Source organism: Felis catus, chromosome X, assembly GCF_018350175.1.
Source record: "Felis catus isolate Fca126 chromosome X, F.catus_Fca126_mat1.0, whole genome shotgun sequence".
NCBI lineage: Eukaryota > Metazoa > Chordata > Mammalia > Carnivora > Felidae > Felis > Felis catus.
Window position 1 is genome coordinate 80,891,807 of NC_058386.1, and position 26,899 is coordinate 80,918,705.

The window sequence follows — 26,899 nt, forward strand, 5'->3', positions numbered from 1 at the left end:
CTTTTTCTTTACCCTTTTTCTGTCTCTTAAAAATATTTATTGAAGTATACATTGTAGAGAAAATTGACTGTATCATAATTGATCAGCTCAATTAATTTTCATAAACTGAACACATTTGTGTAAATATCACCCACATCAAGAAATAAGGAACCTAACTTTTAAAAGCATTACTTCAGAAAGTTATTTTCATATAATTTGGTGGGAGCCTGACTCTTTAGTGACTCAGAGGCAGTGCTTACCATTTGCCAGAAAGACAATTGTAAAGTCCTAGATGTATATGAGTTTTTCCTTTTTAGATGTGATTGAAAAAGAACGTCAGAGTTCCTATAATGTTGGAGCCCAGAGCAAGTGATTGTGTGACACTCATTCATACCCAGCATGACAAATAGTGTTGCTAATGGTTTATATCCTAGGGATATGAGGTAGTGAGTTTTTTACTCGATGTTACTGTATTTTGTGTAGATTATATCAGACTTGGTCATAATGTATGTCCTTTCCTTAAGAAAAAACCCTGTATCTAAATTCATGCTTGTTACAAGTATGTGCAGAATGTGAACCCATTTCTAAGTAGAGGACAGGCAATATGGAATGTTGTACTTCAGATTTTAAAGTTTAGATTCATGATTACCAAAATACAAATTTGTTTAAAGAAAGTCTTTGCTTTTGTTGCCTACTCTAATTCCATTACATCACTTACTTTTTAAAAAAATGTTTATTTTTGAGAGAGAGCATGTGCACACGCAGGGGAGGGGCAGAGAGAGGGAGAGAAAGTCCTAAGCAGGCTCTGCGCTATCAGCATCGAGCCCCATGTGGGGCTCCATCCCATGAATTGTGGGATCATAACCTGAGCCGAAATCAAGAGTCAGATACCTAACTAACTAAGCCATCCAGGTGCCCCTACTTTTTTTCTACAGCAAGTGTTGGCAAATTTTTTCTTAAAGTGCCGACTAGTAAATATTTAGGTTTAAGGGCCATACTGTCTCTGTCACAACTGCTCATTCTGCTGATGTAGTGTGAAAGCAGCTATAGACAATACATAAACGACTGTGGCAATGTTCCAATAAAACTTTATTTATAATGACCAGTGATGGGCTGGATTTGACCCATAGGTTATTGTTTACTCGTCCCTGTGATAGATTATTTACTTGCCCAATAAACAGATGTTCTAAATTGAATGATCTCCAATTTATGGAGGCTTTTTCTTTCATGTTTTATTTTGTGGCTATCATTTTCTTTTCTGAAAGAAAAAAAAACAAAAACGCCGCCCTCTGGTCCTAAAGATTTTCTCCTAGGGGCACCTGGATGGCTCAGTTAGTTAAGCATCTGACTTCAGCCCAGGTCATGATCTCACAGTTTGTGGGTTTGAGCTCCACATTGGGGTCTGTGCTGATGGCTCAGAGCCTGCAGCCTGCTTCAGATTCTGTGTCTCCCTCTCTCTCTGCCCCTCCCCTGCTCATGCTCTGTCTCTCCTTCAAAAAGAAAGGTTAAAAAAAATAGATATTCTCCTATGTTTTCTTCTAGAACAGGTAGTGGCAAACTTTTCCTGTAAAGAGCCAGGATAGTAAATATTTTAGACTCTGTGGGCCATAGACCTCTGTCACAACTACTCAGCTCTGCTGTTGTAGCAGGAAAGCAGCTATAGAGAGTTCATAAATGAAATGTGTGTAGCTATGTTTTGCTAAAACTTTATTTACAAAACCATATGAACTGCAGTTTGCTGACCCCTAATCTAGAATAAAACCTCAATAAATGGACACTCAAAATGAAATGTTATAAAGGAACCAGTCATTCAGTAACTTAAGTAACAAATCTATTGAATGTGTGCTCTTTGCCAAACTGAGAGCTAAATGGTTAATTAAATTATGGAGTATGCACTCATTGCCATATTAAGATCATTGAAAATGATTATTTTGAAGACAAAGCAACATGGGAAAATGCTTTTAAGTGGGAAACAAGATAAAAGTTTAAGTTTGTATCTTAAATACGGACCACTGGAAGGAATGCATGAATTTTTGTTAGGTAGAAGGATCTTTTTTTTAATTTTTTAATATTTATTTTTGAGAGAGAGCAAGAGAGAGAGACAGAGCATGAGCATGGGAGGGGCAGAGGGAGTGGAAGACAGAATCTGAAGCAGGCTCCAGGCTCTGAGCTGTCAGCACAGAGACTGATGCTGGGCTCAGGCGCACAAGCCATGAGCTCATGACCTGAGCTGAAGTTGGATGCTTAACTGACTGAGCCACCCAGGTGCCCCTAGAAGATCTTTTTCTCTTTTTAAATTGTCTGCAGTGTTTCTATATTCCAAAAGAAACTTAAAAATAGTGTAATGAGATACCAATTAAAGCTATTGGTTTTTACCACTACTATGTAGTATGAAAAAGGGAAGCTTTAAGAGCTATTGTTCAGCAAAATTCTGCAGCCTTTTTACTTAATCAGGATAAAATTGACATTTGAGGAAGATGCGTTGCCACTCTGTTCAAGATATATTGTCATTTCTTTTTAAAATTTTATATTATAACAGTGCCCTTATGTGTGCCATTTGCTGTATTTACTTACCAGAAAAGAGAATGGTGAGTATTTTTATTCCAGTTTTACTACATTTATTCTGTGGAATTAACATTTCTTTTTTTTTTTTTAATATGAAATTTATGGTCAAATTTCTTTACATACAACACCCAGTGCTCCTCCCAACAGGTGCCCTCCTCAATGCCCATCACCCACCCTCCCCTCCCTCCCACTCCCCATCAACCCTCAGTTTATTCTCAGTTTTTAAGAGTCTCTTATGGTTTGCCTCCCTCCCTCTCTAACTTTTTTTCCCTTTCCCCTCCCCCATGGTCTTCTGTTAAGTTTTTCAGGATCCACATAAGAGTGAAAACATATGGTATCTGTCTTTCTCTGTATGACTTATTTCACTTAGCATAACACTCTCCAGTTCCATCCACGTTGCCACAAAAGGCCAGATTTCATTCTTTCTCATGGTCAAGTAGTATTCCATCGTATATATAAACCACAACTTCTTTATCCATTCCTTGGTTGATGGACATTTAGGCTCTTTCCATAATTTGGCTATTGTTGAAAGTGCTACCATAACATTGGGGTACAAGTGTCCCTATTCAACAGCACTCCTGTATCCCTTGGGTAAATTCCTAGCAGTGCTATTGCTGGGTCATAGGGTAGATATATTTTTAATTTTTTGAGGAATCTCCACATTGTTTTCCAGAGTAGCTGCACCAGTTTTCATTCCCACCAACAGTGCAAGAGGGTTCCCGTTTTTCCACATCTTCGCCAGCATCTATAGTCTCCTGATTTGTTCATTTTAGCCACTCTGACTGGCGTGAGGTGGTATCTGAGTGTGCTTTTGATTTGTATTTCCCTGATGAAGAGCGACGTTGAGCATCTTTTCATGTGCTTGTTGGTCATCTGGATGTCTTTAGAGAAGTGTCTATTCATGTTTTCTGCCCATTTCTTCAGTGGATTATTTGTTTCTTGGGTGTGGAGTTTGGTGGGCTCTTTATAGATTTTGGATACTAGCCCTTTGTCCAATATGTCATTTGCAAATGTCTTTTCTCATTCCGTTGGTTGCCTTTTAGTTTTGTTGCTTATTTCCTTTGCAGTGCAGAAGCTTTTTATCTTCATGAGGTCCCAATAGTTCATTTTTGCTTTTAATTCCCTTGCCTTTGGGGATGTGTCAAGAAATTGCTGCTGCTGAGGTCAGAGAGGTTTTTTCCTGCTTTCTCCTCTAGGGTTTTGATGGTTTCCTGTCTCACATTCAGGTCCTTTATCCATTTTGAGTTTATTTTTATGAGTGGTGCAAGAAACTGGTCTAGTTTCCTCCTTCTGCCTGTTGCTGTCCAGTTCTCCCAGCACCATTTGTTAAAGAGACTGTCTTTTTTCCATTGGATATTCTTTGCTGCTTTGTCAAAGATGAGTTGGCCATACGTTTGTGGGTCTAGTTCTGGGGTTTCTATTCTATTCCATTGGTCTATGTGTCTGTTTTTGTGCCAATACCATGCTGTCTTGATGATTGCCGCTTTGTAGTAGAGGCTAAAGTCTGGGATTGTGATGCCTCCCACTTTGGTCTTCTTCAAAATTACTTTGGCTATTCGGGGTCTTTTGTGGTTCCACACAAATTTTAGGGTTGCTTGTTCTAACTTCAAGAAGAATGCTGGTGCAAGTTTGATTGGGATTGCATTGATGTGTAGATTGCTTTGGGTGGTATTGACATTTTAACAATATTTATTCTTCCAATCCATGAGCACGGAATGTTTTTCCATTTCTTTATATCTTCTTCAATTTCCTTCATAATCTTTCTATGGTTTTCAGCATACAGATCCTTTGCATCTTTGGTTAGGTTTATTCCTAGGTATTTTATGCTTCTTGGTGCAGTTGTGAATGGGATCAGTTTCTTTATTTGTCTTTCTGTTGTTTCATTATTAGTGTATAAGAATGCAACTGATTTCTGTACATTGATTTTGTATCCTGTGACTTTTCTGAATTCATGTGTCAGTTCTAGCAGACTTTTGGTGGAGTCTATCGGGTTTTCAATGTATAATATCATGTCATCTGCAAAAAGTGAAAGCTTGACTTCATCTTTGCCAATTTTGATGCCTTTGATTTTCTTTTGTTGCCTGATTGCAACAGTATGTTAAACAATAGCAGTGGGAGTGGACATCCCTGTCTTGTTCCTGATCTCAGGGGAAATTTTTCAGTTTTTCCCCATTGAGGACGATATTAGCTGTGGGCTTTTCATAAATGGCTTTGATGATCTTAAATATGTTTCTTCTATCCCGACTTTCTCAAGGGTTTTTATTAAGAAAGGGTGCTGAATTTTGTCAGAGGCCTTTTCTGCATCGATTGACAGGATCATATGGTTCTTCTCTTTTCTTTTATTAATGTGATGTATCACGTTGATTGATTTGCGAATATTGAATCAGCCCTGCAGCCCACGAATAAATCCCACTTGATCATGGTGAATAATTCTTTTTATATGCTGTTGAATTCGATTTGCTAGTACCTTATTGAGAATTTTTGCATCCATATTCATCAGGGATATTGGCCTGTAGTTCTCTTTTTTTACTGGGTCTCTGTCTGGTTTGGGAATCAAAGGAATGCTGGCTTCATAGAATGAGTCTGGAAGTTTTCCGTCCCTTTCTATCTTTTGCAACAGCTTGAGAAGGATAAGTATTATCTCTGCTTTAAATGTCTGGTAGAATTCCTCTGGGAAGCCACCTAGTCCTGGACTCTTATTTCTTGGGAGATTTTTGATAACTGATTCAATTTCTTCGCTGGTTATGGGTTTGTTCAAGTTTTCTATTTTTTCCTGTTTGAATTTTGGAAGTGTGTGGGTGCTTAGGAATGTGTCCATTTCTTCCAGGTTGTCCAGTTTGTTGGCATACAATTTTTCATAGTATTCCCTGATTATTGCTTGTCTTTCTGAGGGATTGGTTGTAATAATTCCATTTTCATTCATGATTTTATCTATTTGGGTCATCTTCCTTTTCTTTTTGAGAAGCCTGGCTAGAGGTTTATCAATTTTGATTATTTTTTCAAAAAACCAACTCTTGGTTTCATTGATCTGCTCTATAGTTTTTTTAGATTCTGTATTGTTTATTTCTGTTCTGATCTTTATTATTTGTCTTCTGCTGGGTTTGGGGTGTCTTTGCTGTTCTGCTTCTATTTCCTTTAGGAAAACCGTTATCTCTCTATTCTTAATGACAGACTTGTTGGACAAAGGATTCTTGGCTGCATATTTTTTCTGTTCATCACATTGAAGATTTTCTGCCATTCCTTTCTGGCCTGCCAAGTTTCAGTAGATAGGTCTGCCACTAGTCTTATGGGTCTCCCTTTGTAAGTTAGGGCCTGTTTGTCCCTAGCTGCTTTCAGAATTTGCTCTTTATCCTTGTATTTTGCCAGTTTCACTATGATATGTCATGCAGAAGATCGATTCACGTTAAGTCTGAAGGGAGTTCTCTGTGCCTCTTGGATTTCAATACGTTTTTCCTTCCCCAGATGAGGGAAGTTCTCAGCTATGATTTGTTCAAGTACACCTTCAGCCCCTTTCTCTATCTCTTCCTCTTCTGGAATTCCTATGATACAGATATTTTTCTGGTTGATTGCATCACTTAGTTCTCTAATTATCCCCTCATACTCCTGGATTTTTTTCTCTCTCTTTTTCTCAGCTTCCTCTTTGTCCATAATTTTATCTTCTAATTCACCTATTCTCTCCTCTGCCTCTTCAATCCGTGCTGTGGTCACCTCCATTTTATTTTGCACCTCATTTATAGCATTTTTAGTTCCTCATGACTATTTTTTAGCCCCTTGATCTCTGTAGCAAGATCCTCTATGCTTTATTCAAGCCCAGTGATTAATTTTATGACTATTCTAAATTCTTGTTCCGTTATATTGCTTAAATAGTTTTTGATCAATTCGTTAGCTGTCACTACTTCCTGGAGTTTCTTTTGAGGAGAATTCTTCCGTTTTATCATTTAGGTTAGTCCCTGCAGTATGTCCAAACTGCAGGGCACTTCCCTTGTGCTGTCCAGACTAACTTGTGTTGGTGGGTGGGGCCACAGTCAGACCTGATGTCTGTCCCCAGCCCACCACTGGGGCCACAGTCAGACTGGTGTGTACCTTATGTTCCCCTCTCCCAGGGGCAAGACTCACTGTGGAGTGGTGTGGCTCCTGTCTGGGCTGCTTGCACACTGACAGGCTTGTGGTGCTGCTTCGGTGGGATCTGGCCAAGGGCGTATTAGATGGGGTGGATCTGCAAGGTGCTCGGGTGGGAGGGGCAGGCTTAGCTAGCTTTGCTGTCTGTGGTCCCCTTGGGAGGGTCCCTGCAGCACCGGGGGTGGGGGGTGGGGAAACAGGCCTGTGGGAGGGATGGATCCACAGAAGCAAAGCATTGGGTGTTTGCGTGGTGCAAGCAAGTTCAGTGATGAGAACTGGTTCCCTTTGGAATTTCTGTTGGGGGATGGAAGAGGGAAATGACTCTTGCCAGTACCTTTGTTCCCCTGCTGAGCTCTGTCCTTCCAGGGCTCAACACTCTCCCTCCTGGTGTCCTCTCGCCCTCCCATCCTCCGAGAGCAGAGCTGTTGACTTTTAACATTCTAGATGTTAAGTCCCGCTGGCTGTCAGAACTCATGAAATCTGCCCCCTCTGCTTTGGAAGCCAGACTTCGGTGGCTCTGCCTTGCCGGGTGGGCTGCCCCTCCACTGCCCCGGCTTCCTCCCGCCAGTCCTTGTAGCACGCACTGCCTCTTCACCCTTCCTATCCTCTTCTGTGGGCCTCTTGTCTATGCTTGGCTCTGGAGAGTTCGTTCTGCTAGTCTTGCAGCGGTGTTCTGGGTTATTTAAGCGGATGTTGGTGGAATCTAAGCAATCAGCAGGAGGTTATCACAGCGTCCTTCTACGCCACCATCGTCCTCTCTGTTCGACAGAGTATCTGTTCGACAGAGTATCTGGAATTAACATTTCTATTGGCCTTTATAAAGTTAACTGGTAGCATTAGTTCAATGACAAGATTTTGTGGGAATTATTTTTTGTGCTTTTATCTAAGAGTGTCTGCTTAATGGTTTAATTGAACAGAGTGTTTATATTTTTGATGTGTTGTACGAAGATGTTTTATGAGCCACGTGGTTTGCTTTTATTATGAACCTCATGCATTGTACTTTTCTTTATCTTTTCTAGTCAAACCATTTCGTGTGAGAAAACTGCTTGGTCTTCAGGCCAAAATGGTGAGTACCAAAAAGACCTAAAATTGGCCAGTGTATCTGTGCTAGGTACTGAGTTGAGCTTTGGGGATATAAATTGAGTGAATCATGATCTTCAGGGAGCTTATTATCTGCTGAGCTTTGAAAACAAAATAAAAAAAATCAGAAATAGATGAGGGTCAAGGAGGAGTGGTAATTCTTAAGAGAAATTTTAAGAGATTAATAGGATTTAACCAGGCCAAGAAGGAAGAGAAGGGCACTCCTGGCGGTGGGAACAACATAAGAAAATACATATATAGATGTTAAGCAGCAAGACTGTTTAGGAAACTGTGTTGTTATGGCTGGAAAATAAGTGTTGGAGAGTAGTCAAAAATGACTACTTTATTAAAGTAAAGTATTAGTTTATTTATTTATGTTTTTGTGGATGTGATCTAGGAAAGCATTCCTTTCTTGACACATAGACTTTAGTATATTCCCCAACCATTATCTCTTATCCTTACAGCTTTCTTGCATTGTTATTTTCACTATACCTGCCTGGTAACAAGTCTGTGAAGTTTTGGGTATAAAACAGTAGGAAGTTGTAGTGCCTGTCTTAACTGCTGAAGCCTGCATGACCTACCAAAAGGCATGCAAGTTTAATGAAAAATACAAACAAATGTGCACATACATGCTTCTCCAGTGTGAGGTTTCCCATTAGTACAATTCAATGATTGTTCTTGTTTTTACATTTGTTTTTTTAACGTTTATTTATTTTTGAGAGAGAAAGAGACAGAGCATGAGCGGGATAGGGGCAGAGAGAGAGAGAGAAAGTGGGAGACACAGACTCCAAACAAGCTCCAGGCTTGGAGCTGTTAGCACAGAGCCTGATGCGGGGCTCAAACTCACAAACCGTGAGATCATGACCTGAACTGAAGTCAGATGTTTAACTGACTAAGCCACCCAAGCACCCTTGATTGTTCTTGTTTAATAGCTTCCTGTTTTCATTGTGTCAGTCCAGTGTCTTCTCTTAGCTCTCTGAATATATTAATGATCATGTTTTTGTCCAAGTTGAATTTTATTTTACAGTAATATAAATTGTGAAAAAGTTATAAAGTTTCTTCATGTTAAAAGCAAAGCATTTCAATGGAATAAGAAAATTCTTAGCATAAGTAAGATATTGCTGATTTGGGGGGTGCCTGGGTGACTCAGTCATTTAAACATCCAACCGTTGATTTCAGCTCAGGTCATGATCTCACAGCTTGTGGAATTGAGCCTCAAGTCGGGCTGTGCACTGACAGTATGGAGCCAGCTTGGGATTCTTTCTCTCCCTCTCTCTCTCTGTCCCTCCCCCCTCGCACTCCCTCTCTTTCTCTCAAGATAAATAAACTTAAAAAAGATCTTGCTGATGTATTAATTGAAACAATAGTGTTATGTTCAAGTTTAAAAAATGGTTTAGTACATGATTGTGTAAAATTTTTTTTAATTTTTTCTAATGTTTATTTTTGAGAGAGAGAGACAGAATGTAAGTAGGGGAAGGGCAGAGAGACAGAGAGGGAGACACAGAATCTGAAGCAGGCTCCAGGTTCTGAGCTGTCAGCACAGAGCCCAACATGTGGCTTGAACTCATGGACCATGAGATTGTGACCTGAGCTGAAGCTGGATGCTTAACCGACTGAGCCACCCAGGTGCCCCTGATTGTGTAAAAATTTTAAACCCAGACATTAAATATATGGCTTCATTAATAACATTTTATATAGTACATTATTATTCCATTATCCATGCCCATTTATAAAGATTCGTTTATTTTTTATTTTTTTAAATACTTATTTTGAGAGAGACAGAGAGAGAAGGAGAGTGAGAACGTGCATGCTTGTAAGTAGGAGACGGGGAGAGAAAGGGAGAGAGAATCCAAAGAAAGGGAGAGTGAATTTCAAGGCTCCATGCTCAGAGAACCTGAGGCAAGGCTCATTCTCACCACCACGAGATCATGACCTAAACCAATATCAAGAGTCAGATGCTCAACCAACTGAGCCGCCTAGGCAGCCATATAAAGAGGCATTTAGAATTGTTTTGATTAGCTGAATTTTGGTGATTTTGGTCAAGTCCAACAGTATCAAACCAAGAAATCGTGGCTGTGCTTACATGTAGCACAACGTGTATAGCAGTAACAGGCATAATCTGTGTGTTTGAGAAAATATATTGGATATATGGATTTCTGACACCTGCAAAGGTATGTAACCTCTCTATACCCATTCATACCCTATAACTCCTGATCTGTGAAAGAAACAAAATACAGCAACTGTCTTTGTGGTGGCAGGCATGACTGGTGGGAAGTGGTGCAGGCATGTTGTTATCATATATACACCAGGCCCTGTTGAGAACAGTTTTTGGAACAGGGGTGGGGAGTTGGTGAGGATGGTTTCTAGGATTGTACCCTCTGCTAGGCGTGAGCCTATGTGACTTTGGCTGTGATTCTTTTCCTGTTTCCAGCTTGGTCTCTTGTTTCCTCAGAGCTCCTTTCTTTAGTTAATTTGGTGCTTCACAGTAGAGGCTTTTCTCAAATGCCTGGAAAACGTTGTTTGTACATATTTAATAATAAAGAACTAAAATGGTGATTGGAAACTTTTGCATGTGAGCAGGTCTTGTTCATTGCTGGATCTTGATGTTTCACTGGGGAGCCCCACAGATTGCTGTGTCACTTTTCCCAGAGAGGAATCCTCTTGTTTCCTGCCTAGGGCATATATTAGTCAGTCTTCTCCATAAGCAGAATCAATAGGATGTGTGTATAGATATGTAGAAAGATATTTATTATAAGGAATTGGCTTGCATGATTATGAAGCTAGGAAGCCAATAATCTGCAGGGTGGGCCAGCAGGCTGGAGACCCTGGAGAGCTGATGTCTCAGTTTTAGTCCAAAGACAGTCTCCTGTAGAACCAGAAAGAGCCGGTGTTACAGGTGAAGTCTGAAGGCAGGCTGCTAAGAATTCTCTCTTGCTTGAGGGAGGCTGGTCTTTTTGTTCTTTATAGGCCTTCAACTGATTGAATGAGGTCCACCCACTTTATGGAGGACAATCTACTCAAAGCCTACCAATTTAAAATCTAAAACACCCTCACAGAAACACCCAAAATAACGTTTGACTAAGTATCTGGGCACTCTGGGACCAGCCAAGTTGACACATACAGTTAACCATCACAGGTTATCAGCTTGGTTCCTAGCACTCTGGGTTGCAGGCAGTGGAAAGGGGTGAGGAAGGGTCCTGGTACCCTCCCTCAGCTGTGCCTGTTATCTAATTCTAGTTTCATCTTAAGAGAGTAAAATCTTGATGTTTGTTAGTGTGGTGAAGGAATTTGGGGTTCTAATTGCTTCTTACTTAGATTTTCAACCAATCCTCCTGTTTGCTGCCTTTCTTGCACTTCTGCTGCCCCCACTTTTCAGAGGTATCTCGTCCCTCAATTCCTGAGTCCTTTTGAGAGTTCTAAAACATGAATCTGCTGCTTTTGAGCCTTTTTACGTTACTACCTTAGATTTTGTTTTCTCTGTTTTGCCAAGTTGGTTACTATTTGTCCATTTTTATTCTAGGTTCCAAAATCTTGTTGGGATGTCTCATTTGCTGTTGTATCCTCTCTTGTTTTCTTTGAACTTGTGCTTTATGCCTTTTTCATTCCTTTACTTTTTAGTGGGGCTTTGGGAGGACCCAGAGTTAAACATCTATTTTCAATATGTCATATTTAACTGGAATTCTTTTTTAAAAAAGAAAAGAGTGTTAACTTTTTAACAACAAAGATATGTTTAGTTAACTAGACAGTATGTTCTAAAGGTCTCTCCTCTACTAAATATTTTCTCTATCAAAAAGCATTCCAACTCAAAGCAAACTCTGATACTAATTGACAATTAGTACAGAGATCAGAAGATATTTTGGTGTAGATAAATTGGATTATTTTGGTTTTGTTATAACAAATTTAATTTCAAGAAGCTGTTACAAAAATAGGAACACTGTATTTCTAAGCCCCAATTTCTGCCTGTCTTATTTTGTACAATATTTGATTCAACAAAATTGTAATATAACAAAACAATTTGGTTATTTCCTTGGAATTCATTAAAAATTTTTTTTAATATTTTTTTGAGAGAGACAGAGGCAGAACATGAGCAGGGGAGGGGTAGAGAGATAGAGGGAGATATAGGATTTGAAGCAGGCTCTAGGCTCTGAGCTGTCAGCACAGAGCCTGATGCGGGGCTTGAACTCACGAAATGTGAGATCATGACCTGAACCAAAGTCAGATGCTTAGCTGACTGAGCCACTCAGGTGCCCCTTCTTGGAATTCATTTTAGTAGTATGCTTTCTCTGGATAGCCAGATATGTCTACCTGGATAGCCAGGTGTCCAGCAGTAATGACTTCTGTCATTCTAAAATTAATATTTTTGTTAAGACTTGTTTTAGTCGTATCAAGCTGCTTGACTACTGCGTACCTGTTGTTGGATTTCCTAGTTAATTTTCCAGGAATTATGATAACATATTAATATTTCCTTGCCCTGTTTTCTTAGCTTCCCTTTTTGTCTTCCCACCTTTCTGTCTAAATTAAGAATGAGTCAACTTTGAGTCCTGAGTATGCTACCAGTGAAAGTAAGCCATGCTAGTAAGTATGACTGTAGACCTAAGGCATGGGCATAGAAGACAAGATAAAATATTAAGGAAAAAGTAAAAAAGAAAAGGTCATAAAAGAAGTCCACAGGCTCATGAGGGTAGTTTTATGATAGTTGACTTAAAATGTCTGATTATTTATTCTTTGATTTTTTTTATAGCATCTTCCAATAGCCATATCACATAGTAAAATTAGGGTTGGAATATATGTTTAATCTATTTATTTTATTGTTACTTTTCTTTCTTATGCCAAAGAATTGAAAATTGAGAACTCTTATTTCATTTCAGGGAATGCAGCCTCACCTCCAGGCTTTGTTATCGCTGTATAAGTTCTTTGCTCCTACTTTGATTTCTGTATCTTTGCCTGCAAGGAAAAAGGTGAGGGATTAAAGAGTGATAAGTCATATTGAGATCGAAATATTTTTATTAAGTTAATTTACAGATTTGAAATGAAATGTTTACAGCATACTGTTTTATTTTTTTCTTAATGTTTATTTATTTTTGAGAGAGAGAAACAGAGTGAAAGCAGGGGAGGGGCAGAGAGAGAGGGAGACACAGAATCCTAAGCAGGCTCCAGGCTTTGAGCTGTCAGCACAGAACCCGATGTGGGGCTTGAACCAATGAGCTGTGAGATCATGACCTGAGCTGAAGACAGACACTTAACTGACTGAGCCACCCAGGCACCCCCTACAGCATACCGTTTTAAAATCTAGTATTATGGCATTGTTTCTAGGAAGTTTTCTAAGGGATTGGCATTTTGTTTTAATTCTATTTAATGTATAAAATAGATTCTTGATCAGAAAAAAACCATTTGCATGGCAGAGAAATGTATCATAATTAATACATTTTCAATTAAGAATTTTGTATTTTATATTGCTTCATGTTATGGGTACCTATTTATGTACTTTAATCCAATTTTCTTGTAGATTTATTTTAGGAATTCAGAGAATCTGTGGGAGACAGCTCTACTTGCTGTGAGGCAAAGGATTCAGGGACCCCCTCCTGAACCTGTAAAATTAATGTTAGGTCCAGCTAATGTCCATCCTGTAAAAAGAGTAAGTGTCTAAAACTCCAAATGATTTGTGCAGGTTTCTTTTCTTAAAGCCAAACAGTAACCATTCAGATGATTCAAGAGATTATAGAAATTTAAATACATTTTAATTACCTAGAATTCTGTGTGAACCACATTTAGACTTCATTAACTGAACAACTTAACAACTGCTTTTACATTTAGTTTGTAGTCTGTCTAGTCCATTGATAGATTGTTTTACTGTCTTTCTTCTTTAGAAATGGAATTCTTACTCAGTTATACCCATGCTGAATTCTAGTAGCTGCAGTAAAGAATGTGGGAAAAAAGGGATGGCTCTTTCTGATTATCTCCGTAGTAATAGATCATTTCCACTAGAACAGCTTAAAAGCTTCCCTCAACTCTTAAAGAACATCCATTGCTTAGAGGTATGTGACTGGACCATGTGCTTATCTATATTTTCCATTCAATCTTCACAGCCTTTATTTTTATTGTGTATTTCCTATCTGATGATTTCCTTGTTGCTATGTTCCTTTTACTCCTTTTCATATACTTACACTTGATTGTTCTGTCTTTGCAGCTGCCTTCTCAGATGGGTGCAGTGTTGAACAACTCTCTGCTGCTTCACTATATTAACATTGTGAAAGACGAGTCCATCTTACTGAGACTCTATCACTGGTTGAGTCAAACATTACAGGAAGGTAAAAATTGATATTTAAACTCATTGATTGCATGAGGAGGGAACCAAATAGCTTATATCTTTTATAAGGGTGACAAATTCTAAATAGGAGGAGCCTTCATATGTTGTAACTATCTCTCTAATAATCATATATTCAGAGCTGGTATGCTTCCTTTATACTAATTTTAAGATACAGTAATAAAGGAGGTATGTTGTTAAGGAAACATTGCTAGATGGCCACCCAAACTCACTGGGTGGCTCCATTTTGATGACCATCACAATCCCAAAACCTCTTCATCTTTGTATGTCCAGAGACTTGCTGTTCAGCCCACAAAATAATCAGATTAATGCTAACCACACTCGAGAAGACTAATACATGTCAGGATAGCAACTTACTAGTTCATACTAGAAATAATTCTTAAGATGGCAGAACAGCATGGAAGTTTTTTTTATGTCTCTATCCATGAAATACAACCATATCAACACTAAACCATCCTGCACACCTAGAAAACTGATTTGAGGTTTAAAACAATAATCTGCACAACCTGAACCACAGAACTCCACAGGTACACAGTGTGGAGAGGTGAACTGGGAGAGCTCGAAGCCGTGGAGGGAAAGGAGCTGTTTTTGCTTGCAGAGAGAGTACAGAGCTGGGGGAGAGTACAGGAGAACACAAGCCCCACAAAAGCAGCTGAGGAGGAAGTGGAAATGTGGAAAAAGCCACAGGGACTGAACAAAAAAGGGAGAAAGGAGAAAGAAGAGGGTTTAAATTCCATTAACACTTTATAAACTGGGGGAGTGCAGAGTCTGAAAATCTGCAGCTCAATAACCAGCGATTCTCTGGTGGGACAGGCGAATCCCCAGGAGCAGAGGACCAAATGGGGAGACACAGTTCCCCTGTTGGGAGGACATTTGGTAGAGGCTGTGTGGCCACCCCAAAGGCAAGGGTCCCAGTGGACCCTGGAGAACAACCATATTCACTGGTGCTGGAACAAAGACATTAAGGGGGCAGCCTGGTGCCAGATGTGTGTTGTGATTTACCACAGTCCCTGAAACGCTGCTTCTATACAATCGCATGAAGTTTTTCTGGGGCAGGTTGGCACCTAGCTGCAGTCTCTGGGCGTCAGTTGCAGCATGGTCCCGCGAACGTTACTGGGGGCGGGCGGGTACCTGGCCATTGCTCAGTGAGACCTTCTCCCAGACAGTCTGAGCGGGTCAAAGCTGTAGTCCCTCAGAAGTGAGGGGTTGGAAAACACAGCCACATCTGAGATAAAACTCAGGAGGGAGGTGCCGCCTGGCAACCTGATGGCTAGGTCACGGACAGTGTAAAAGCAGGGAGTAGATGGAAGCTGGAGACAAAGGAGGGGTACACAATTGCTGGTGGGGGAGAGCACAGAATTCTGATACTAGAGACTGGGTAGCTAGGTGACAACATTTTCACCCTTTCCACACATGTGCATACACACCTGCAGGTGCCACAGCAATCCACCCCAGTAATCTAAGCAGCACCATCTAGTGGAGAATGGAGCGGTTACACTAAACCCCACCCAACTGGACCAATCTCTCTCTTCAGGAACAACACAAGTCTCTCTGCCTGCTTAGTATATGGACTATAAAGTGCTTCATAGTTGCCTTCTAGGGGAAACCGATGTAATTTCAATCATACTTCTGTCTGTTTGATGGTCCATCTATTCAATGTTTTTCTTTTCTTATTCTTGAATACAAAAAGAGAAAAAATATATTTTTATTTCCCATTTCTATTAAAATATTTTTCTTTAAATTTTTTTCTATTTTTTACTTTTTTGTAAATATTTCAAATTCTGTTTTTTTACTTCCACCATTTCATTTTATTCTATTTCATTGCATTCATTTTTTTTCAAATTTTCAAACATTTTCCTTTTTTCTTCTTATCTTTCCCTTTTTTCTCTAATCTGTCAAGCTCCTATCACAAACAATACCATAACACACCTAGGATCTAGCATCCTTTATTTGATTTTTTTTATGTTGTTTTTAATTTTTTAATTCTAATTTTTTTAACTTTATTAATTACTTTTCTTCCTTCAAAATGACGAAACGAATGAAATCGCCCCAAAAGAAACAACAGGGAGAAATGACAGCCAGGGACTTAACACAGATAAAAGCAAGATGTCTGAACCACAATTCAGAATCACAATAATAATACTAGCTGGGATTGAAAACAGATTAGAATCCCTTTCTGCAGAGATAAAAGCTACTCAGGATGAAATAAAAAATGCTATAACTGAGCTGCAATCTCGAATGGATGCCACAGTGGCAAGGAGGGATGAGACAGAGCAGCAAATCAGCAATATAGAGGACAAACTTATGGAGACCACTGAATCAGGAAAAAAGAGGGAAACTAAGGAAAGAGAGCATGATTTAAGAGAGAAATCAGTGACTCATTAAAAAGGAACAACATCAGAATAATAGGGGTCCCAGAAGAGGAAGAGAGAGAAATACAGGTAGAAGAGTTATGTGAGCAAATCATAGCAGAAAAGTTTCCTAACCTGGGGAAAGACACAGACATCAAAATACAGGAAGCAGAGAGAACCCCCATTAGATTCAACAAAAACCGACCATCAACAAGGCATATCATAGTCAAATTCACAAAATACTCAGGCAAGGAAAGAATCATGAAAGTAGCAAGGGAAAAAAGTCCTTAACCTACAAGGGAAGACAGATCAGGTTTGCAGGAGACCTATCCACCGAAACATGGCAGGCCAGAAAGGAGTGGCAGGATATATTCAATGTGCTGAATCAGAAAAATATGCAGCCAACAATTCTTTATCCAGCAAGGCTGTCATTCAAAACAGAGGGAGAGATAAAAAGTTTCCCAGACAAACAAAAATGAAGAGTTAGTGACCACTAAACCAGCCCTGCAAGAAATTTTAAGGGGACTCTCTGAGGGGGGGAAAGACAAAAAAAAAAAAAAAAAAAAAAAAGACCAAAAGCAACAAAGACTAGAGAGGGCAAGAGAACATCATCAGAAACTCCAACTCTAGAGGCAACATAATGGCAATAAATGCATATCTTTTAGTACTCACTCTAAACGTCAGTGGACTAAATGCTCCAATCAAAAGACATAGGGTAACAGAATGGATAAGAAAATAAGATCCATCTATGTAGTGTTTACAAGACCCACTTTAGACCTAATGACACTTTCAGATTGAAAGTAAGGGAATGGAGAACCATCTATCATGCTAGTGGTTGACAAAGGAAAGCTGGAGTAGCCATACTTATATCAGACAATCTGGACTTTAAAATAAAGACTGTCACAAGAGATGAAGAAGGGCATTATATCATAATTAAGGAGTCTATCCACCAAGAAGTTCTAACAATTGTAAGCAATTATGCTCCAAATGTGGGAGCACCCAAATATATAAATCAGTTAATCACAAACATAAAGAAACTCATTGATAACAATACCATAATAGTAGGGGACTTCAACACCCCACTTACAACAATGGACAGATCATCTCAACAGAAAATCAAGAAGGAAACAATGGCTTTGAATCACACACTGGACCACATGGACTTAACAGATATATTCATAACATTTCATCCTAGAGCATTGGAATACACATTCTTCTCCAGTGCACATGGAACGTTCTCCAGAATAGATCACATACTGGGACACAAATCAGCCCTCAACAAGTACAAAATGATCGAGATCATACCGTGCATATTTTCAGACTACAACACTGTGAAACTCGAAATCAACCTCAAGAAAAAATGTGGAAAGGTAACAAATACTGGAAGACTAAAGAACATCCTACTAAAGAATGAATGGGCTAACTAAGAAGTAAAAGAGAAAACTAAAAAGTTCATGGAAGCCAATGTGATAACACCACAACCCAAAATATCTGGGCTACAGCAAAGGTGGTCATAAGAGGGAAGTATATATATAGCACTCCAGGCCTGCCTAAAGAAGGAAGAAAGATCTCAGATACACAACCTTACCTTACACTTTAAACAGCTGGAAAAAGAACAGCAAATAAAACCCAAAACCAGCAGAAGACAGGAAATAATAAAGATTACAGCAGAAATCAATGCTATCAAAACCAAAAAAACCCCAGTAGAACAGATTAATGAAACCAGAAACTGGTTCTTTGAAAGAATTAACAAAATTGATAAACCCCTAGCCAGTTTGATCAAAAAATAAAAGGAAAGGACCGAATAAATAAAATCAAGAATGACATAGGAGATCACAACCAACACAGCAGAAATACAATAATAAGGGAATATTATGAACAATTATACGCCAATAAAATGGGCAATCTGGAAGAAATTGACCAATTCCTTGAAACATATACACTATCAAAACAAACAGGAAGAAATAGAAAATTTTAACAGACCCATAACCAGTAATGAAATTGAATTAATAATCAAAAATCTCCCAAAGAACAAGAGTCCAGGGCCAGATGGCTTTCCATGGGAATTCCAGCGAACATTTAAGGAAGAGTTAACACCTATTCTCTTGAAGCTGTTCCAAAAAATAGAAATGGAAGGCAAACTTCCAAACTCTTTGTATGCAGCCAGCATTACCTTGATTCCAAAACCAGACAAAGACCCCACTAAAAAGGAGAACTATAGACCAATTTCCTTGATGAACATGGACACAAAAATCCTCAACAAGATACTAGCCAACCGGATCCAATGATACATTAAAAAAATTATTCACCATGACCAAGTGGGATTTATACCTGGATTCAGGGCTGGTTCAATATCCACAAAACAATCAATGAGATACATCACATCAATAAAAGAAAGGACAAGATCCTCTCAATAGATGCAGAGAAAGCATTTGCCAAAATACAGCATCCTTTCTTGATAAAAACCCTCAAGAAAGTAGGGATAGAAAGATCATACCTTGAGATCATAAAAGCCATATATAAAACCCCCACTGCTAATATCCCCAATGGGGAAAAACTGAGAGCTTTCCCCTAAGGAACAAGACAGGGATGTCCACTCTTGCCAGTGTTATTCATCATAGTATTGGAAGTCTTAGCCTCCGCATTCAGACAACACAAAGAAATAAGAGGCATCCAAATCAGCCAGGAGGAGTTCAGACTTTAGCTCTTCGCAGATGACATGATGGTGTATATGGAAAACCCAAAAGATTCCACCAAAAAAAAAATGGCTAGAACTGATCCATGAATTCCCCAAAAGATTCCACCAAAAGAATGGCTAGAACTGATCCATGAATTCAGCAAAGTTGCAGGATATAAAACCGATGCACAGAAATCAGTTGCATTCCTATACACCAACAATGAAGCAACAGAAAGAGAAATCAAGGAATTGATCCCATTTACAATTGCACCAAAACCCATAAAGTACCTAGGAATAAATCTAACCAAAGAGGTAAAAAAATCTATAGACCAAAAACTATAGAAAGCTTATGAAAGAAGTGGAAGAAGACACAACAAAATGGAAAAATATTCTATGCTCCTGGGAAGGAAGAACAAATATTGTTAAAATGGCAATACTACCTAAAGCAATCTATGTATTCAATGCAATCCCTATCAAAATAACACAGGCATTCTACACAGAGCCAGAACAAACAATCCTAAAATTTGTATGGCATCAGAAAAGACCCCAAATAGGCAAAGTAATCTAGAAGAAGAAAACCAATGCAGGAGGCATCACAGTCTCAGACTTCAAGGTGTATTACAATGCTGTCATCATCAAGACACTATGTCACTGGCACAAGAACAGACACTCTGATCAATGGAAGAGAATAGGGAACCCAGAAATGGACCCAAAACGTATGGCCAACTAATTTTTGACAACCCAGGAAAGATTATCCAATGAAATAAAGACAGTATCTTCAACAAGTGGTGCAGGGAAAACTGGACAATCACATGCAAAAAAATGAACCTGGACCACTTTCTTACACAATACACAAGAAAAACCTCAAAATGGATGAAAGACCTAAAATGTAGGACAGGAAATCATGAAAATCCTAGAAGAGAAAACATGCAAAAACTCCTTTGACCTCAGCTGCAGCAACTTCTCAACACGTCTCTGGAGGCAAGGGAAACAAAAGCAAAAATGAATTATTGGGACCTCATGAAAATAAATCTGCACATTGAAAGAAACAATCAGCAAATCTGAAAGGCAACTGACAGAATGGGAGAAGATATTTGCAAATGACATATCAGAAAAAAGGTTAGTATCCAAAATCTATAAAGAACTTACCAACTCAACACCCCAAAAACAAATAAGCCAGTGAAGAAATGGGAAAAAGACATGAATAGACACTTCTCCAAAGAGGACATCCAGATGGCCAACCGACACATGAAAAAATGCTCAACGTCACTCGTCATCAGAGAAATACAAATCAAAACCACAATGAGATACCACCTCACACCTGTCAGAATGGCTAACATTAACAACTCAGGCAACAATAGATGTTGGCGAGGATGTAGGGAAAGAGGGTCTCTTTTCCACTGCTTTGTGGGAATGCAAACTGGTGCAGCCACTCTGGAAAACAGTATGGCAGTTCCTCAAAAAATTAAAAGTAGAACTACCCTGTGACCCAGCAATTGCACTACTAGGTATTTATCCAAGGGATACAGGTATGCTGTTTCAAAGGGGCACATGCACCCCAGTGTTTATAACAGCACTATCAACAATAGCCAAAGTATGGAAAGAGCCCAAATGCCCATCGATGGATGAATGGATAAAGAAGATGTGGCGCATATATATATATATATATATATATATATGTATATACACACACACACATATATATGTGTATATATATATATGTGTATATATATGTGTGTGTGTGTGTGTGTGTCACACACATATATATATATATATATATATATATATATATATATATATATGATGGGGTATTGCTCGTCAATCAAAACGAATGAAATCATGCCATTTGCAACTCCATGGAACTAGAGGGTATTATGCTGAGCAAAATTAGCCCATCATAGAAAGACAAATATCATATGACTTCACTCATATGAGGACTTTAAGATATAAAACAGATGAGCATAAGGGAAGCAAAAATAATATAAAAACAGGGAGGGGGACAAAACAGAAGAGACTCTTAAATATGGAGAGTAAACAGGGTTGCTGGAGGGGTTGTGGGAGGGGCGATAGGCTTAATGGGTAAGGGGCATTAAGGAATCTACTCCTGAAACCATTAATGCAGTATATGCTAAATAACTTGGATGTAAATTAAAAAAATTAAAAAAAGAATTATTTTTGGTAACATGTTCATGTTACATATTTCTGCCAACAATATCTCATCTCTGCTGTCAGTGTAGATGGGAGCCAAATTAGTCATCGGAAGAGTTCTTAATTACAGAATTGAAGGAAAGAGCAGTAAGGGAGTTTTTCATCCAGGCCCTAGTAAGACCTGAGAATTTAATTTTTCCAAGTGGATCAGTTTCTTTAGAGATCGTATTTCTGTTGGCCAGATCATTTCTTTCCTGGGTAAGCAACTCCTGACTTTTTTCTAGTGTTCAAAATTGGTTTCAGTTAGTTCCAGGCTAACTCTCCTTCTCCTGCTCAGTTTTTCTTTAGATAAGATGTGATATTTTATTAGATTACCACTTACTAAAGTCCTACCACTCTGAGATTATCCCCATCTCACCCTAGTTGAAATTTGGGTTATACTCAAACTTTTAATTCACACATTTATACTCTCTTGGACTACTATGTGACTTAAGCTAATCACATTTATTGTATGTTAATTTTACTAGTTTATTTTTTCACTGTAAGATTTCCCTATGTCATGAAGTTCTTGAGGAACATCGATCTCACTCCTCATAACTGTTACAGTCTGCAGTGCAGGTTGGCTAGGATGTATAAGGATGTATAAGACTGATTACTTGTTTATATTTATCATTTGTCATTTTAGAGTAATGGTAATTATGTTTTGTATAGTTTTTATTGTCATGCAACCAGTTGCTTATGTTTAATATTTCTGCTCCAGAGTGTATTTGGTATAAGGTGAATAATTATGAACATGGAAAAGAATTTGCCAACTTACTGGACACTATCATCAGGGCAGAGTACTTCTTACAAGTAAGATTCTACTTGCTTCATATTCATGCCACCACTTCTTTCTAAAATTTATTTAGATATCCATTGAATACCTTTTCTTTAGTGCTCGGCATCATTTGTAAACCGTATTTACTCATTTCAAAACTCGTTATAAATAGAGTTGAATTGAATTGATGTTTATCTCTGTACTGTTGGATTTGAAGAAAGAATTTGTTAAATCATGCGAATAAGAGAGAAAGGGCTGTAATTTAAGAGAATAAACTGAAGATATAACTGAATGCATTCAATTGAATTCATTGGTAAGATCTCATAGGGTTACTGTGTTCTCATAATCAATAAATATTTTTTAATCTACTAGCCAATTAATTATTTGGCCTACGTAAGTAACCTAGCTGTACTTTAAGCTGCCACTCAGCACCATCAAGAAGCCTATACTCATTGCCCTAGTCTGGTTTAGATGTTTGTTTTATGTGCTCTTAGTTCACTGTGTTTACTTGTATCCTGTCTCTTGCAGCATCTCTGTTTTCACACATAAGCTCCTGGTCAGGGGGAACTATGTCTAAATTTTCTTCCCGTACAATTGCTCATCTTGGTATGTGGTACAAAAAAGATGCCCAATAAATGTGTTGAATAAATCTTAAGGATTTGGTGTGAGGCCATTGAATTGGAAGTTGGATGTGATTTTTATGGTGGTGAGGGTAAAGGGATGAATTTAGGTTGACTTTTAGGTTTCCTGCTTGGGAGGATGATGATGGCATTCAGTGAGAAAGGGAAATGTAGAAGGAACAGGCAGGCTTGGAAGGAAAGAATTTTGACTTAAAAGATGCCTGTTGTATATCTAAAAGGTCATACCCAGTAGGCAGTTAGATAATGAGTCTAGTGCTGAGGAATGAGATTTAAACTACAGGACTCCTCATTATATAGGTGGTGGTTTTAGCTATGTTATAGATGATATTGTCTAGAGAACTCATGTCATGAGAAGGAGGTCTAAGATGGAGTCCTGGTGCATGCCATTATTTAAGGCTCAGGGCAACACAAGAAAAAAAAAGGAAAGCACTGGATCCTCTCTTTGGTGGGAATATAAGCAACATACACATTCAGTATTCCTCCTGATGGAGCTGCCCAGAGTTTGAATTTGGTCTATGGCCTCTAAAGAAATTACAGCCCTGTTATAACATTGTGTACATCTTATTGACTGTGCAAGTGACTGCATATACTCCAGAGTAGTACAATTTCATTTATCTTTAAAAACATTACATAACTTGTCTTTTTACCTTCTTTCTAGTTGATGTTTTATGGTATTTGAAAACTATGTTGGTGAAGATGGTAATGTATCCAAATATTAATCATCTGGTCCTTTTTATGAGGAACTCTGGCACTTAACCCAAGGCTTTTATTATATTGATGACAAAAAAATTTGGTCTAAAAGAACTATAGCACAGAATAAACTGGTTGTTTAGAGAGTAATTATGGACTGAAGAGGTTTATATGAGTTATTACTATGGACTTGTGTTGTAGGAGGGGTTCTATTCCTGTGAAACATTCCTGTATAAGAGCCTTCCTCTCTGGGATGGCCTCTGTTGTCGATCACAGTTCCTTCAGCTTGTGAGCTGGATTCCTTTTAGTAGCTTCTCTGGTATGTATCATGAAAATTTGGAGTCCTTTAATTCATTGTAATATTAATTAAAGGAATCTTGAATAATCTTTTTTCTTCAATTCCTAGAGGTGAAACCACTTCTTTTTGACCATCTAGCACAGCTATTCTTTATATCAACCATTTATTTCAAGGTAAGAAAATACTGTATTGCTTAGATTAAATAGGAAGTATGGTTTTATGGTCAGTGGTACATGATTCTAAACCCACATTAAAGCAGTGGTTTTCTACCAGGATTCCCTTGGATCTGGATTTGAGATGCTACATCACTCAAGTCAAAGTTAATGCATAGAATTTTCTTTTGTAAAGGTTTTGTTGCATACAGTTTTCCTGAACTGCTTCCACTTGTAGCAGGTGACAAAGTAAATGAACAGGTGGCAAATTAGTATTAATAAAAACAAACTGGGAAATACTTAACCATACTTAGTTTGATTGTTGTGGTTGATATTTTTATAGATACCCTTACTCATTTTACAAATATTTATTGAACACCCACCATGTGCTAGATGCTCTTCTTGACACTGGGAATACAGTAATGGCCAAAACAAAATCCCCTGTGACATTCATACTGTATATTTATAACATTCTTATTTTCTGCTAATAAAATTGTTCCAACCTTATATAAAATTAAAATGTGTTACTATTTTGGTGTGTTCTCCAAAAAGACCACTGAGTTCCAAGAATTCTACCCAACTGAGTCTGAGAGCCACTTTTGTATACAATGGTTATTCCTATTTCAGAAGAGTGACAATATAAAGAGTATTTCTTTTGCAACATTGTTTTCACCTTAAGTCACTTACTGTTGGCCACATTTACAGTAAAAATGTATTGTCCTGCTTAGTATTTGTCATAATCAAATGGTACTTTATTAACTACCTGTCACATTAACTTGGATTTGAGGTTAATTTATATTATTTGTACTTACTACCTGACCAATGTCATCATTCACATGACAATACCTACCACTTCTCCCCAGCCAATACATCTTCAGGAACTTCATTTTGCAGCTTTTTGTGATTTTCTTCCTATCTTGTAATTGGGTCATTCTTTATCTCTTCTCTTATTCCATAATTCTAGGGAGTTATTTATCTATAAATATTAGGTTGAACCATACAAAATTGCCATTTTGTAGGTCAGAAGTATTTGATCAGTGTTAATTTCATATGGTCCAACTTAGTAAGTATATATGCATTTATACACACATACATATATTTATATTTGAGAGTGGGAGGCTGGGGAGAGAAAGGGTTAGAGGAAAGGAAACAGATGGTGGGCCAAGGACAGAACTCAGGGGAATACTCAACACTTACCTGAAAAGGAGAGTCTATGAAGGAACCTTCTCAAGAGCTATGAAAAGAGCCAGAAGAACAGTAGTGCCAAGGAAACAAAAGGAATACAGGATATCAAGAAGTAGTGAAGGAAGAATGTTGCCATATATCCCAGGAAGATCCAGAAAGATAAGGACCAAAGAAAGTTTCTTTTGGAATTGATAATACAGAAGTTTGGTGCTACCTTTGTGAGGAGTTTCAGTGGAATCATGGGGGCAGAACCAGATTTCTTTCCTTTTAAAGGGAGATTCATTTCTGATTTTATATTTACCTTCTCAAAGAATGGGCTTACATTCTTTTCTCATGTTAGCAAGGAAGCTAGGGCATTGCTTACCTCCAGGTGTTGAAGGGAGATATGGAAATGTATTCAGAGAAAAGTGTCCTCGAGTGGGGAGGGAGAGCCAGGATATGACTAGAATAAGAAGACGGAAAGCATACTTCGAAGAATATGAAGGTATAGGTTTAGATTATCATGGAATAGAAGTTGTGGAAACTGTAATTGAAAGATTTGGAAAGGTTGAGATCAATGAAAGAGGGAAAGAAGCACAGAGAAGTATAGGGTACAAGAAAGGATAAGTGATCAAAGGGTTTTCATTCTGGGAAAGTGGCTAAGGATAACAGCAATGTGACCTGTGGTAGAATTAGCTAAAAATTCAGTTAGTTTATGAGGCTTTTATTTTATTTATTTAATGTTTATTTATTTTTGAGAGAGAAAGAAAGAGAGAGGGATGGAGGGGCAGAGATAGAGGGAGACACAGAATCTGAAGCAGGCTCCAGGCTGATAGCTGTGCTGATAGCACAGAGCCCAATGCAGGGCTCAAACTCACGAACTGTGAGATCATGACCTGAGCGGAAGTTGGACACTTAACTGACTGAGCCACCCACGTGCTCCAGTTTTTGAGGCTTTTAAAAGGCAAAAGAGAAAACAAAGTAGAGTTTATGAGGCTTTTAATGACTTATTATCACCTTAGCTATTGTATAGCTTGATTACCCAGCTTAACATAATAAATAATGTTTAAAACTCTAATAGTTTCACATCTTCAGTGCTTTTGTTTGTGCTTAGCTAGTTGTGCCTATCAGTAAACAACTTTTTTCTTGAAGAATTTTGGTTGAGAAAATCCCACAAATCCACTGTAACTATGCTTTTTTCATTTTGACATGTTAATTTTCTAATTTTTGTCCACATTGATTTATATCTCCTATATAATTACAAAAACAGTGGACATAAATTTAAAAATCAGAATACAGGGGAGCCTGGATGGCTCAGTCAGTTAAGTGTTCAACTCTTGATTTCAGCTCAGGTCATGATCTCATGGTCGTGGGATCAAGCTCCACACTGGGCATGGAGCCTGCTTGAGATGTCTTCTCTCCCTCTCCTCCTCCCCAACTTGCACGTGCTCTCTCCCTCTCTCTCTCTCTCTCAAAAAAATCAATCCGGAATTAGTCAAATATAGTCAATACCTAGTCATAGTTCACAAAAATGTATTTAATCCTTTTTCTGTTATTATCTCTAATTTGTTTCTTTGTAGGTATAGATAACTATATTGCTCATCTTCATAATACAGATTTCTTCTCTTGGTATCAATTTCCAGGAGTGAAGTTACTGGGTAAAAGGAAAGAGTTTGAACATTTTTAAGACCTTGTTATGTACTGCTATTCCTTTGCCATACGCGGTTCTTTGAGGAAGATGGATATAATGGGTAGAGTACTTAAGTAACAAAGGTCTGGTAGCCATAGAGAAAGAATGGGGGTTTGGGAGATGAGACTAGAAAAAGAAGACTGACTAGGAGGATAAAGTAATCTTAGAGATGTGAAGGCCTGGGCTAGGTAGTTACAGGGGGA

General features: G+C 38.3%; 1 protein-coding gene across 2 annotated transcripts in view; it reads left to right on the forward strand.

Annotated features, from left to right (window-relative positions):
• CENPI (centromere protein I) overlaps positions 1-26,899 on the forward strand; it is a 79,466-nt gene that overhangs the window by 21,194 nt on the left and 31,373 nt on the right. For both annotated transcript variants that reach the window (XM_045050563.1, XM_019824070.2), the window contains exons 6-14: positions 2,519-2,567; positions 7,683-7,729; positions 12,612-12,701; positions 13,250-13,378; positions 13,611-13,778; positions 13,931-14,051; positions 22,005-22,096; positions 23,594-23,711; positions 23,799-23,863. In XM_045050563.1, the coding sequence (XP_044906498.1) occupies positions 2,519-2,567; positions 7,683-7,729; positions 12,612-12,701; positions 13,250-13,378; positions 13,611-13,778; positions 13,931-14,051; positions 22,005-22,096; positions 23,594-23,711; positions 23,799-23,863 (879 nt within the window). The remainder of the gene's footprint in view (positions 1-2,518; positions 2,568-7,682; positions 7,730-12,611; positions 12,702-13,249; positions 13,379-13,610; positions 13,779-13,930; positions 14,052-22,004; positions 22,097-23,593; positions 23,712-23,798; positions 23,864-26,899) is intronic.